Raw genomic sequence first — 12112 nt, forward strand, 5'->3', positions numbered from 1 at the left:
ATGTCTATAGAATAATGGAGGTTCTTTGGTTGAAAAAGTTACTTTCTTAGAAAGAAAAACCTCAGGCTGATAATCAGCTCATATCAGCCTTCGTTGAACTACCTCAGACCTGTTAAGCCAGCTTTCTGCTAAGCTAACTGAATGTTAGAAGAACAGGAAACTCCAGGGTCATTCAGATTTATCACCTATAAATCCACTGCCACGTCCTTTAGGGCTCATTAAATATAATTACTATCCCTACTAGTTCTCATTGAGCACAGCATAGGAGTTTCCAAAACTGTGTCTTAGAATGAGACATCCATAACATACCTTGGTCTGGGACAGATAAAAGTGGCATATCCAGCATCATGAAGCACTTGCATAATGAATGACTGCCTTGAACAGTAGTGAAGGTTATTTGGGGCTATTAGTTCCATTTCTGTAACAGGAAAAGAGAGTTTCTCACTCCACCTTTGTCTCATTCCACCTTTCAAGTTCTGACTTACATATACCTAACGGATTGAAGTTTATCATCCCCTCTTGGAAACCAGTCTTTTCCTCCCAGAGAAATGAGTTTCACGGTTGCATGCTGATATTACAAGTGACCAAAGAGGCCAAAGAGGGTGGCCATAGGACAACCCAAGGTAGTCAATGCCTAAGTTCAAGTTTTTCCAGGTGGGTCTTGGTTCTGACCAATATGAACTGTAGGCCATCCACTGAAGTCAAATAAAGCATAGTATGTATGATCTATGTCCACCTGTCTGCTGAAAGAGAACAGTCACAAAGGAGAAAACAGAGAAGAGGTAGGTACTGTGTCATTAAAAAAAAAAAAAGGAGAGAAATATTCTGTGCCTACTCAAATTCTCCTAGTTCCCAAGCCCCTGAGTTCTGGATACCTGGGAGCTGAGCCAATGATAGAGTGGTATGGTTGTACACAACACATAAATGACTGACAAGAGCCAGGTGAGCTGATTCCATGGAGGCTCTCTTTGGAGAGAATGCTAGTTCCCATACATGTTAAAAGAACTGCTTTGGGGGGAATCCTAGTCCAGATAACTTTCTTTAGATGATGTTCTTCATGCAAATGTGCATTGGTATATGCACATGTAACATTACTGAGTATCTAGTAAGTTTTATCTGTTTCCATAGAGAGGTCTTTCATAATCCAGTCCTGTTTTACAGTTAGGACATTATTGTTGGTCCATTGGTCTATGTAAAGGTATTCCAGTCTTTGCTCCGTAGCCATGAACACCATTTGAAATTTAGCCTACTGTGAAAGAATTCAATGATGTGAGGTCATTGGCAATTCATCACCTCTAGGTTAGATGGCTGCAGATTCTATTGGATATTTCCATTTTAGGGCAAACTATTTCACCTGTGAAAGAGGCTGTCTCTTCAGGTGTTAAATCTTATAGATAAGACCCCAACCCAGTAATATAAGAGGTAAGGGTAACTTGGGGTAAGGAGAAGGCAACCTGTATATGAAGGTGATGCTGGTCTTTGGAGCCAAGTGTAGCTCATAATAGGATGTATCCATTTCATACCACAGTGGAGCTTTTTGGTGGTTGTTTTTCTTTTTAACCAGATGGAAATTTAGTTATGAGAGGACCATTTTCTTTTCTTTTCGTGTGTGTGTGTGTAAAAGTGGATTTTTAATGGCAAGAGAACACCATGAATGAAGACTTAGGAGCAGTGAAAAATCCAATTTACTCAATCTCAGCATGTGCAGAGAAGTAGTGGGAAATAACTGGAAATGTAGATAGGGTCATTGTGTGTGGGGGCGGGGAGGGAGTTCATAATCAACAAGGAGTTTGAATCTCTTTGTGTAGATTATGGGATCTTCCATTGGAAGATTTTTTAAAATTTTGATTTATTGTCAAACTGGCTAACGTACAGTGTATAAAGTGTGCTCTTGGTTTGGGGGAAGAGTCCAGTGATTCATTGCTTACATACAACACCCAGTGCTCATCCAATAAGTGTCCTCCTCAATGCCCATCACCCATTTTCACTGTCCTCCACCTTATGATTTGCCTCCATCCCTCCCTGTTGGTAACTATTTTTCCCCTTCTCTTCCAGCATGGTCTTCTATTAAGTTTCTCAAGTTCCACATATGAGTAAAAACATAAGATATTTGTCTTTATCTGATGACTTATTTCACTTAGCATAATACTCTCCAGTTCCATCCAGTTTGCTACCAATGGCAGGATTCATTCTTTCTCATTGCTAAGTAGTATTCCATTGTATATATAAACCACATCTTCTTTATCCATTCAGTTGATGGACATTTAGGCTCTTTTCATAATTTGGCTATTGTTGAAAGCACTGCTATTAATATTGGGGTACATGTACCCCTATAAATCAGTATTCCTGTAACCTTTGGATAAATTCTTAGTAGAGTTGTTGCTAGGTCCTAGGGTAGTTGTTTTTAACTTTTTAACAAACCTCCACACAGTTCTCCAGAGCGGCTGCACCAGTTTGCATTCCCACCAACAGTGCAAGAGGGTTCCCATTTCTCCACATCCTTGCCAGCATCTGTTGTTTCCTGAGTTGTTAATTTTAGCCACTCTGACCAGCGTGAGGTGGTATCTCAGTGTGGTTTTGATTTGTATTTCCCTGATGATGAGTGTTGAGCCTCTTTTCATGTGTCTGTTGGCCATCCGGATGTCTTCTTCGGAAATTGTCTATTCATGTCTTTTGCCCTTTCTTTACTGGATTATTTGTTTTTCGGATGTGAAGTTTGGTGAGTTCTTTATAGATTTTAGATACTAACCCCTTATGTGATAAGTCATTTGAAAGTATCTTTTCCCATTCCATCAGTTGCCTTTTAGTTTTGATGATTGTTTCCTTTGCAGTGCAGAAGCTTTTCATCTTGATGAGGTAACAATAGGTCATTTTTGCTTTTAATTCCCTTACCTTTGGAGATGTGTCCAGGAAGACATTGCTGCGGCCAACGTCCAAGAGGTTGTTTCCTGCTCTCTCCTCTAGGGTTTTGAAGGTTTTCTGTCTCACATTTAGGTCTTACATCCATTTTGAGTTTATTTTTGTGTATGGTGTAAGAAGGTGGTCTAGTTTCATTCTTCTGCATGTTGTTGTCCAGTTCTCCCAGCACCATTTGCTATAGAGACTGTTTTTTTCCATTGGATACTCTTCCTTGCTTTGCCAAAGATAACTTGGCCATACATTTGTAGGTCCAATGCTGGGTTCTCTATTCTATTCCATTGGTCTATGTGTCTGTTTTTGTGCCCATACCATACAGTCTTGATGATTACAGCTTTGTAGTAGAGGCTAAAGTCTGGGATTGTGATGGAGAAGACGATTTTCAAGATGAAAATGCTAGATCAGATAGTCATGACTGTTTTATGAGGCAACGTGTCTTTCACAGCCTCTCAGAAAAAGGAAGAAGTCTTCAGTCCCAAAAGCAAAGAGACTGTCAACAGAGCCGCATTGCCCAAGGTTTCAATTGGCTCTGAGGTGGCCAGAAATACTTGTAATCCTATGGGGTCAGAAAAGATAGGACCTTCTAGGGAAAGGATAGATTTTCTCTCTCCTAGACTACTCCGAAGGCTGTAGGAAGTCCCAGGAAATTTATCATCTTTCTAGTGACTAAGGATAGTTGTGTTAGCAAAATTCCCTTGTGTGAGGTGTAGTCTAGAATTTTCAGAGGCCAACCAAATGCTAGGTTTTTTTCTCTGTAATTCGTGGCTAAAGGATTGGCTTTTTATCTTTAGTTGGTTGTAGAATGTCTCTTAAGGCTGCAGCCCAGAGATTTTTCCTAAGAGGAGCACTTAGGGAAGTGGGTCTTGGATTTTATCCTGACTCAATGCCTATCCTTTCTTAGGCAAGCTGCGCTTGGGTGCCATGTAATGTTTGTGGAATACTGTAATGAAGTATACTTTCTTAAGGACCAGAAGTAGAAAGCCTATCTTTATTCCCCCAGTCCATCAATGGCCACTGCTCTGAACAGGCAACTCTGAAAAAGACTCCATTCATTTATCTTACTGACCTGTACTCATCTACTGTGAAGCTTCCTTTTCTTTTCTCTCTGATTATTCTGAGAAATGTCCACCAATGGATGTCAGTCATTAGGTCAGGATGAAGTAGCTTTAAGGCCCAGAGTGCAATGGAGGAGGGTGCAGGGCATGTGGGGAAACAAGTCTATCTGAGCCTGCTCAGACCAATTTTGCATGACCCTGCTTCTGAATCTTTAATTCTTGCGTAGCATTTGTTCCAGGTTTATAACCTCTTATCACAGGCTTGAATGCCTCTCTGCCCAGAGTTCTTAAAGCAAAATGGATGCATATCCATTTTAAGAGCAAAAATAACAAAAACTCACTCAAAATCTGAACTACTAATATCAGTTCTCTTTCCCTTCGCTTTCTACATTTTAAATTGTCAGGAATTCCTTAATGCCCTTTGTAGGGCAACTTTTTAAAGTAATGGAACAGCAGACATTTCGATCTAAATGGGAGCATAAACTGAGTGACAACTCTCTGTGTTTGTGGGGTTTTGGTTTTCTTCAGTATTTGCTCACTCTCTAGGTTTCTTTGTAAGTAAAGTGTCCCTTTAGCATAATAAAAAATTACAACACTAGTATAAATGTTTCCACCATCAGCATGTCTGTGAAATGTTCTGTTCCTCCCCTTTCTTGGGAGTCTCTCATGCTATGTCTTAGATTGCAGTAGGAAAAATTGATTGCATGTCTACTAAGAGCTAAGTACAGTTAATTATTTATTTTGGAATTGCAATAACCCCATACTCTTATCTCTCCTAATATTTTAACACTTGTATACAGACTCATTATTGCAATGTCTTTTTCATATGCATTAAGCTTTGAAATAAAAAACATTCCACTTTTTGTGCATCTTGTCTTCTTATTTAAAAAAAGAAACTAAAATAGGAACAACACAGCAGTCCTTGACTTCTGTATCCTGACAAGATCTATACTAGCAAATCTCCCAGCCCAACCCCAAAGATGTACAGAGGCTATAACTAGCTGTGCACAAGCCCTGTAATGACCATGTTAGCTGAACTGGTGTGGAAGAAAACAGAGGCCCAGTGACAGAAAGGCAGGCATCAGGACTTAAGGATGGGGTGGGGCAGAGGAGAGCATTTGCACTGGATTTATTTTCTTTCCCCTACTGCTCCAGTGTATTGGCACCTTTTTGAAACCCTGGAGTTAGAAAATAATGGGACCCTGTTTCTCATGTATTAATTTAGGAGAAAAGTTTCAAATGTAGAATTTTGCAACCGCAGTTTAATGTGGTGGTCCGTTGATACACCAGGGCTGCACTAAGTCAAGAGCTGCTTTTCAGATGGAGATTGTTGACCTGCCAGGTGCCTTGCATTTGTCTGATAGCTTTCTCTGGCTCTAGGCCTCACTCAAAGCTGGTGGACATGAGTCCTGTTAACAATTAACGCATGTACAACATAGGCCCATTTATGAGGACTGATCATATTAGTGAATGTAATAAATATAAAACTCTTAGAACAGTGTCTAAGAACACTGTATAAATGTTTGGAATTATTACCAGATAATTTAATAAGTGCCAGGGTGAATCTTGGTTTCTTATTGGACCATATGAATTTTAGAATTACTTTGATAAATGCCATGAATTCTTGGGATTTTGGTTGGAATTATATTAAAGTAGACATTAATTAAATTTTAATAATATTAAGTCTTTCTATCCATAACATGGTATATCTTTCCACATATTAAAGTCTTCTTTTATGTATTTCAATTGAAGTTTATATTTTTCTCCATTATGGTCTTGCACCCTTTGTCTATAGTATCTATTGTTATCATGAACAATATCTTTTTTCTGTGACATGCTATAATTGGTGCTTCCTGGTGTGTAGTCTCTTGACTGATTCCTATATTTCAACCTTGAGTCTAGTAACTTTCTAATTTCTAACAGGTTGTCAATGAATTCTCTTGAGCTGTGTATAAAGATGATCATGTTGTCCACAATTACAATTCTGCATTTTGTATTTCAACCCTTTTTTTTTCCATGTATCATTTTTTTAAAAATTTTAATGTTTTTAAATTTATTTCTGAGAGAGAGAGAGAGATAATGTGAGCAGGGGAGGGTCAGAGAGAGAGGGAGACACAGAATCCTAAGGCAGGCTCCAGGCTCTGAGCTAGCTGTCAGCACAGAGCCTGACCCGGGGCTCGAACCCACAAACCACGAGATCATGACCTGAGCCGAAGTCGGACACTTAACCGACTAAGCCACCCAGGTGGCCCGTCACTTTTGTTGTTGTCTTGTTGGCTAGGACTGACACTATAATGTTGATAAATGGTGATAGTGGAGCTCCTAAGAGCTCCCGTGTTTCTCCAGAATTTAATGTGGATATTTTTCCACTTCTACCATTGAATAAGATACTTGGTAGAAGATTTGTAGATAATATTGATTGTCGACCTGATGAGAGTTAATTCTGATGACCTGGGGCACATTGCCTTCCAACAGTCTTCCTTGTTAGCAAGGAAGAAAGGGGAAAGAATATTGAATAGACAACAATTTTGTTGTCGTTATAGCCAATTCAATAATACAAAGGAAAGGAAACTAATATTAAGATGTTAAAAAGTAAACAGAAACCATCAGAATTTGTGGATAAAACATTTAAGAGATAATTGGCAAACTTACAAGTGATGAGAGATTAAGAAGGTGGCGGGGATATCCAAACAATTTGTGTCCATTAGAAGCAGTGATTTTCAAACCTAGCTGCAAAATGGAATCACATGGAAAGCTTTTAAAAACTTCTGTGTTCATCAGATTATCCAAAACAACTTTGGAAAAGAACAAAATCAGGAGACTCACATTTCCTGATTTTAAAACTTAACATGAAGCTACAGTGACCAGGACAGTGTGGTACTGGCCTAAAGACAGACATAAAAGTGATTGGGACAAAACTGATAGTCCAAAAATAAACCCACACATTTATGGTCAGTTAATTTTTGGCAAAGGTTCCAAGACAATTCAATGAGGAAAAATAGTCATTTCAACAAATGATGAGGAGACACATGGATGTCCTCTCACAAAAGAATAAAGTTGGACCCTCAAAATTAACTCAAAATATATCACAGGCCTAAACGTAAGAGCTAAAACTATAAGGCTCTTAGAAAACATAGAATTAAATTCTTCATAACCTTGACTTAGGCAATGGTTTCTTAGATATAAATGACATCAAGCGTGAGCAACAAAAGAAATAAATAGATGAGTTGAACTTTATTAAAATAAAAAATTGTGGTGCTTCAGAAGATGCTATCAAGAAAATGAAAAGAAACCCCCAGAATGAGAGGAAATATCTGCAAATCATATTATCTGATAAGGGCTTTATATCTAAAATATACAAACTCTTATAACTTATCAATTAAAAAATGACCCAAATTTTTAAAATGATAAAGGGCATGTCAAAAGGTTTGAATAAAAACCTCCCAAGCAGGTAAACAAATGCCCAATAACTTCATGGAAGATGTTCCACATTATCATTAGTTATCATAATACTGTATTATCATTAGGGAAGGGCAAATCAAAACCACATTAAAGTAACCACTTCACAAACACAAAGGATGACTAAAACCAAAATGATAGCTAATAATGTCAGTGAGGATATTTAGATATTGGGACTCTCATATATTCCTGGTGGGATTGTAAAATGGTACAGCTACTTTTAAAAGAGTTTGGCAGTTTCTCGAGTTGTTAAACATAGTTATCATATGATCCAGCAGTGCCACTCCTAGAAGAATACCCAGGAGAAATGAAAACACATGTCCACACAAAAGGTTGCACATGAATGTTCAGAGCAGCACTATTCATAATATCCCAAAAGTGGAAACAACTCGGATGTCCACCAATGATGAAAGGATAAACAACATGTGGTCTATCCATACAATAGAATATTCTTCGGCCAAAAAAATGAAAAAAATTCTGATACATGCTACAACATGGATGAACCTTGAAAACATAGTAAGTGAAAAAAAGCCAGTCACAAAAGACCACACATTGTAGCATTCTATTTATGAAATGTCCAGAATAGGCAAATCCAAGGTGAAAGAAAGTAGACTAGTGGTTGCCAGTGACTGGGAGGTGGAGGAAATGGGGTTAGTGCTAATGGGTATGGGGGTTACAAAATGTTCTAGTTAGGTGGTGGTGACCATTGCACAACTCTGAATATACTAAAAACCTCCATACTTTGCACTTTATTCTTTTCTTTTAATGTTTTATTTATTTCTAGGAGAGAGAGAGAGAGAGAGACAGCGTGAGCCCGAGAGGGTCAGAGAGAGAGGGAGTCACAGACTGAAACAGGCTCCAGGCTCTGAGCTGGCAGTCAGCACAGAGCCCGACGCGGGGCTCGAACCCACGAACCGCGAGGTCATGACCTAAGCGAAAGTTGGATGCTTAACCGACTAAGCCACCCAGGCACCCCCATACTTTGCACTCTAAAAGGATTAGTTTTATGTTATATGAATTATATCTCAATGAAATTGTCATTTAAAAAGAGAGAAAAAGAGAATGAAGTGAACCTGTCACTTGAAGGATGACAACTGACAATACTTGTTGCTAATGAAAAAACCTCAAGCTTTCGATTAAAAATTAGCATTTTGGAAGATTTGTATCCACCACCAGTAACTTGACAGCCTGTAAAATCTTGACTTTTCCTATGTTGGTGTTGATACTGATGACTGAATTTTCTCATATTGGATGATGACATGTGTCAATATTTTGAATATTGTCATAGTTCAGTGAACCAATGCATGATGTTACCAGAACATACTTGAATAAAAGATCCATGCTAAGTTAGACCAATGGATTTCAACATAACTGAGTTATGTTAAAACTCAGTTTATATGATTTTAGATTCCACATTTCAACATAACTGAGTTATGTAAAAACTCAGTTTATGCGATTTTAGATTCCACATTTCACTAATCTTTGTGAAAGTACTTCTTGTAAAATTTTTGTATAGTACCAGAGAAGAATATCCATAATAATTATCTGTGAAGGCTATTAAAAAACTCATTCTTTTTCCAGTTACATATCTGAGTTAGGCTGTATTTTCTTCATATACTTCAACTAAAACAACATATCACAACAGAAAGAATATAGAGACAGATATGAGAATCCAGCTATATCATCTATTTTGCCTAAAGATACTTGACAAAAATGTAAAATAATGATATATTTCTCACTGAATTTTTTAAAGTATACTTTTTAAATTTTTTTTCATAAAATAGAGTAAAATTATTTTTAAATGAATTATTAACTAAATATTTTTTTAAAACTTGATATCTATATTATACTCCATACCTATCAAATCAAACCCCTTGGAGGTGAAAAATAAATATTATTTTTACAAATTTCGCCCATATTGCTCCAATGTGCAGCCAAGTTTAGGACTGGTGCCCTAGTGCCCTTGAGCAATCTTCTCTAGTTTTGATGTTTATCAACATCACCTGGGGAACTTGGTAAGACTAGGCGATGTAGGTCCCATGCTACTTTAGTAAGCCTGGATCACTGTAGTTTTTAACAGCTCTCCAGATGAGCTGATACACACCAAGAATGAAGAACCACTACCTTACAAGCAGGCCCCTTTCTTAACCATTTGGCTACTGGATCTGCAATTTTACATAATCTCTTCTTTCCAGAAGATGTAGGTTCAATTTTCCTCTTCATGGGTTTCAGTAAGCAAAATAACAAGAGAAAATACCCTGTTTTTACTGGAAGGACTCTTACTACATGTGGTATAATCAAGCAGAGATGCACCCCAGCTCCTAGGGGCCCTGCTGCCTGTCCGATCTCCCAGAGGAGCCTCTCTTCTGGTCTGTGCTGCACAGTATTGGAGGGTCTGTCACTTGGTCCATGGGCAACAGCTACTAAAGTGATTTCAGAGGATGATGCTCTGATGGTTAGGACTCTACCACTCCTTTCTCCAGAATATAAGGTTCTCTGTTGGGTTGGTTTTGTAGTCTCTTCAGAAATGCGGGCTGCCAATCAGGATTTTTCCTGGCCAGTCAAAACTAGTGAAACATTTGCTCATCCAAATGTTAGTAAGTCAGGGATGGTGAATCAGTTTTTGGGTGGAACTCTATGGTGTTACGCTGGCATCAAGTTACCAAGGTAACCCCTAAGGGACATCAAGTTACAGAGGGTAACAAACATAAACACCTTCCAGGCCATCATGCTGTTTAAATTTCTTTCCATGCATTTGTCAAAAGTGAGCAGAGTTTGCATTTTCTGTATAAATTTAGATTGCTTAAAAAAAAATTAAAGGGAGGGGCGCCTGGGTGGCTCAGTTGGTTAAGCATCTGACTTCGGCTCAGGTCATGATCTCACAGTTTGTGGGTACGAGCCCCAAATCGGGCTCTATGGTGACAGCCAGCTCAGAGCCTGGAGTCTGTTTCAGATTCTGTATCTAACTCTCTCTCTGACCCTCCCCTGCTCATGCTGTCTCTCTCTCTTTCAGAAATAAATTAAAAAAAAAAAAATTAAAGGGAGAAACGGGAAGGACCTTGAGAAAACAGCTAAACTCTTAGCAGATTACAGAATGATTTCAGGTTCTCCACTTCCTTCCCAGACAGATTTGTGTTCCTATGGTTAGAAAGGTAGGAAGCTTATGGACAGAAATCTTGCTGTTGTGCAAAGGCCTCTGTAAAATATAGGAGAGGACAGACTTCCCTGTCAGCCCCCCAACCTCTTCAGCCTACCCCTGAAGAACAGACATTTAGGCCCCTATTGAGCTTTTTGGCAGAATTTAGGTGAAGATATTCAACGTGACTAAACTTTGCTTGAGTATCTCTATGCTTAACACGGATTGACTCTAAAGACATAATAGTTAAAGAAGGATAAATATTCACACTGCAACTCACTTGAGTAGAGAAATTATATTTAGGCTGTAGTTAATCTGGTATTTCACCCAAGGCACTAACATCTGGTTATCAGGGGAAAAAATAGTATTAAATGGCCCTTACAGCTACTTCTAATAGGATATCATGGATTAGGTGAGAGTATTTGACTGGCCTGAGTGTTCTCTACATTACCTGAGACACTAAGGAATCATGATGGCCAGGAACCAGTAATGAGCTGTACCTTTTACAGCCTCACACCATATTGTGTTTATTTGTTTATAGATTAATATCTGTAAAAGTCTAATGTGATTTCCTTTTCAGCCTGGTCCACATAGGACTTTAACCACAATTTACTCTAGGAATCCATTTATCTGTGGGAATATTAGAATTTCTTTCAAAAGTAGTGCAAAAAAGAAAGAATACGCTGTCTCTGTCATTCAGAACTAGGATTACACAGAAGAAAAACCGAGTCATCGATAGGACTATTGTCTTAAAAGAGGATTTCCCAAATTCTGTCACCTTTGTCTTTTATTTATAAAGCACTGATCCCCAAGGCCCCAATTCCTAGTGCTTTCCTGTAAGGTAGGGAAAGCATCACATCTGACTAGAACCAGGTGTGGTCTTTGGCAGTGTTTCTCATGTGGAGGGATTTTGCTCCCAGAGGAGACTGGGCAGTATCTGGACACATTTTGGTTGTCATAACTAGGGGGGGTTGTGCCACTGGCATCTAGTGCATAGAGACCAGGGATGCTTTGGCATCCTACAATGCACAGGCACCCGCCACCACACAGAATTATCTGGCCCCGAAGAGTAATAGTGTTGAGACAGGTTGAGATCCATCCCGCTCTATGAAAAAGGAGCTCAAAATGTGGTCCTCAGACCAGCAATATTGAATATCACCTGGGAACTTGGCAGAAATGAAAATCCTCAGTCCCTACCCCAGACCTACTGAACCAAAAATTCTGAGGATGGAGCCCAGCAAACCATGTTTTAACAAGCCCTCCAGTAATGCCCACACTAAGGCTTACGCTCTATGGAAGTCAGAGGCTACAATATGGGACCACCGATGCTTTCCAACTCTGGGTGATGGTGGGAAGGGAAGCAAGAGATAGAGGAAAGGAGTCCTGCTTCTAGCTTGCTGTTGCCTCCTTGGCAGGCTTGGACTGAGAGACAGGGCAGTGGGGTGGAACAGTGAAGGAAGCCCCAAGCAGGGAACTCATGCTTTTTGACTTCATTGGGCTGCGGAAGTCCTGGTCCACCTGGGCGCTGCTGCTCCCTGGCATTTGC

General features: G+C 39.1%; 1 protein-coding gene across 1 annotated transcript in view; it reads right to left on the minus strand.

Annotated features, from left to right (window-relative positions):
- Positions 1-11955: 11955 nt before the first annotated feature.
- Positions 11956-12112, minus strand: part of LOC120246320 (beta-galactosidase-1-like protein 2) — a 50035-nt gene continuing 49878 nt past the window's right edge. Inside the window, 1 exon segment of the mRNA XM_039253783.1 lies at positions 11956-12101. Coding sequence (XP_039109714.1) covers positions 11956-12101 — 146 coding nt within the window.

This window comes from Hyaena hyaena, unplaced genomic scaffold (genome assembly GCF_003009895.1).
Source record: "Hyaena hyaena isolate Hyena2069 unplaced genomic scaffold, ASM300989v1 scaffold_465, whole genome shotgun sequence".
Taxonomy (NCBI): domain Eukaryota; kingdom Metazoa; phylum Chordata; class Mammalia; order Carnivora; family Hyaenidae; genus Hyaena; species Hyaena hyaena.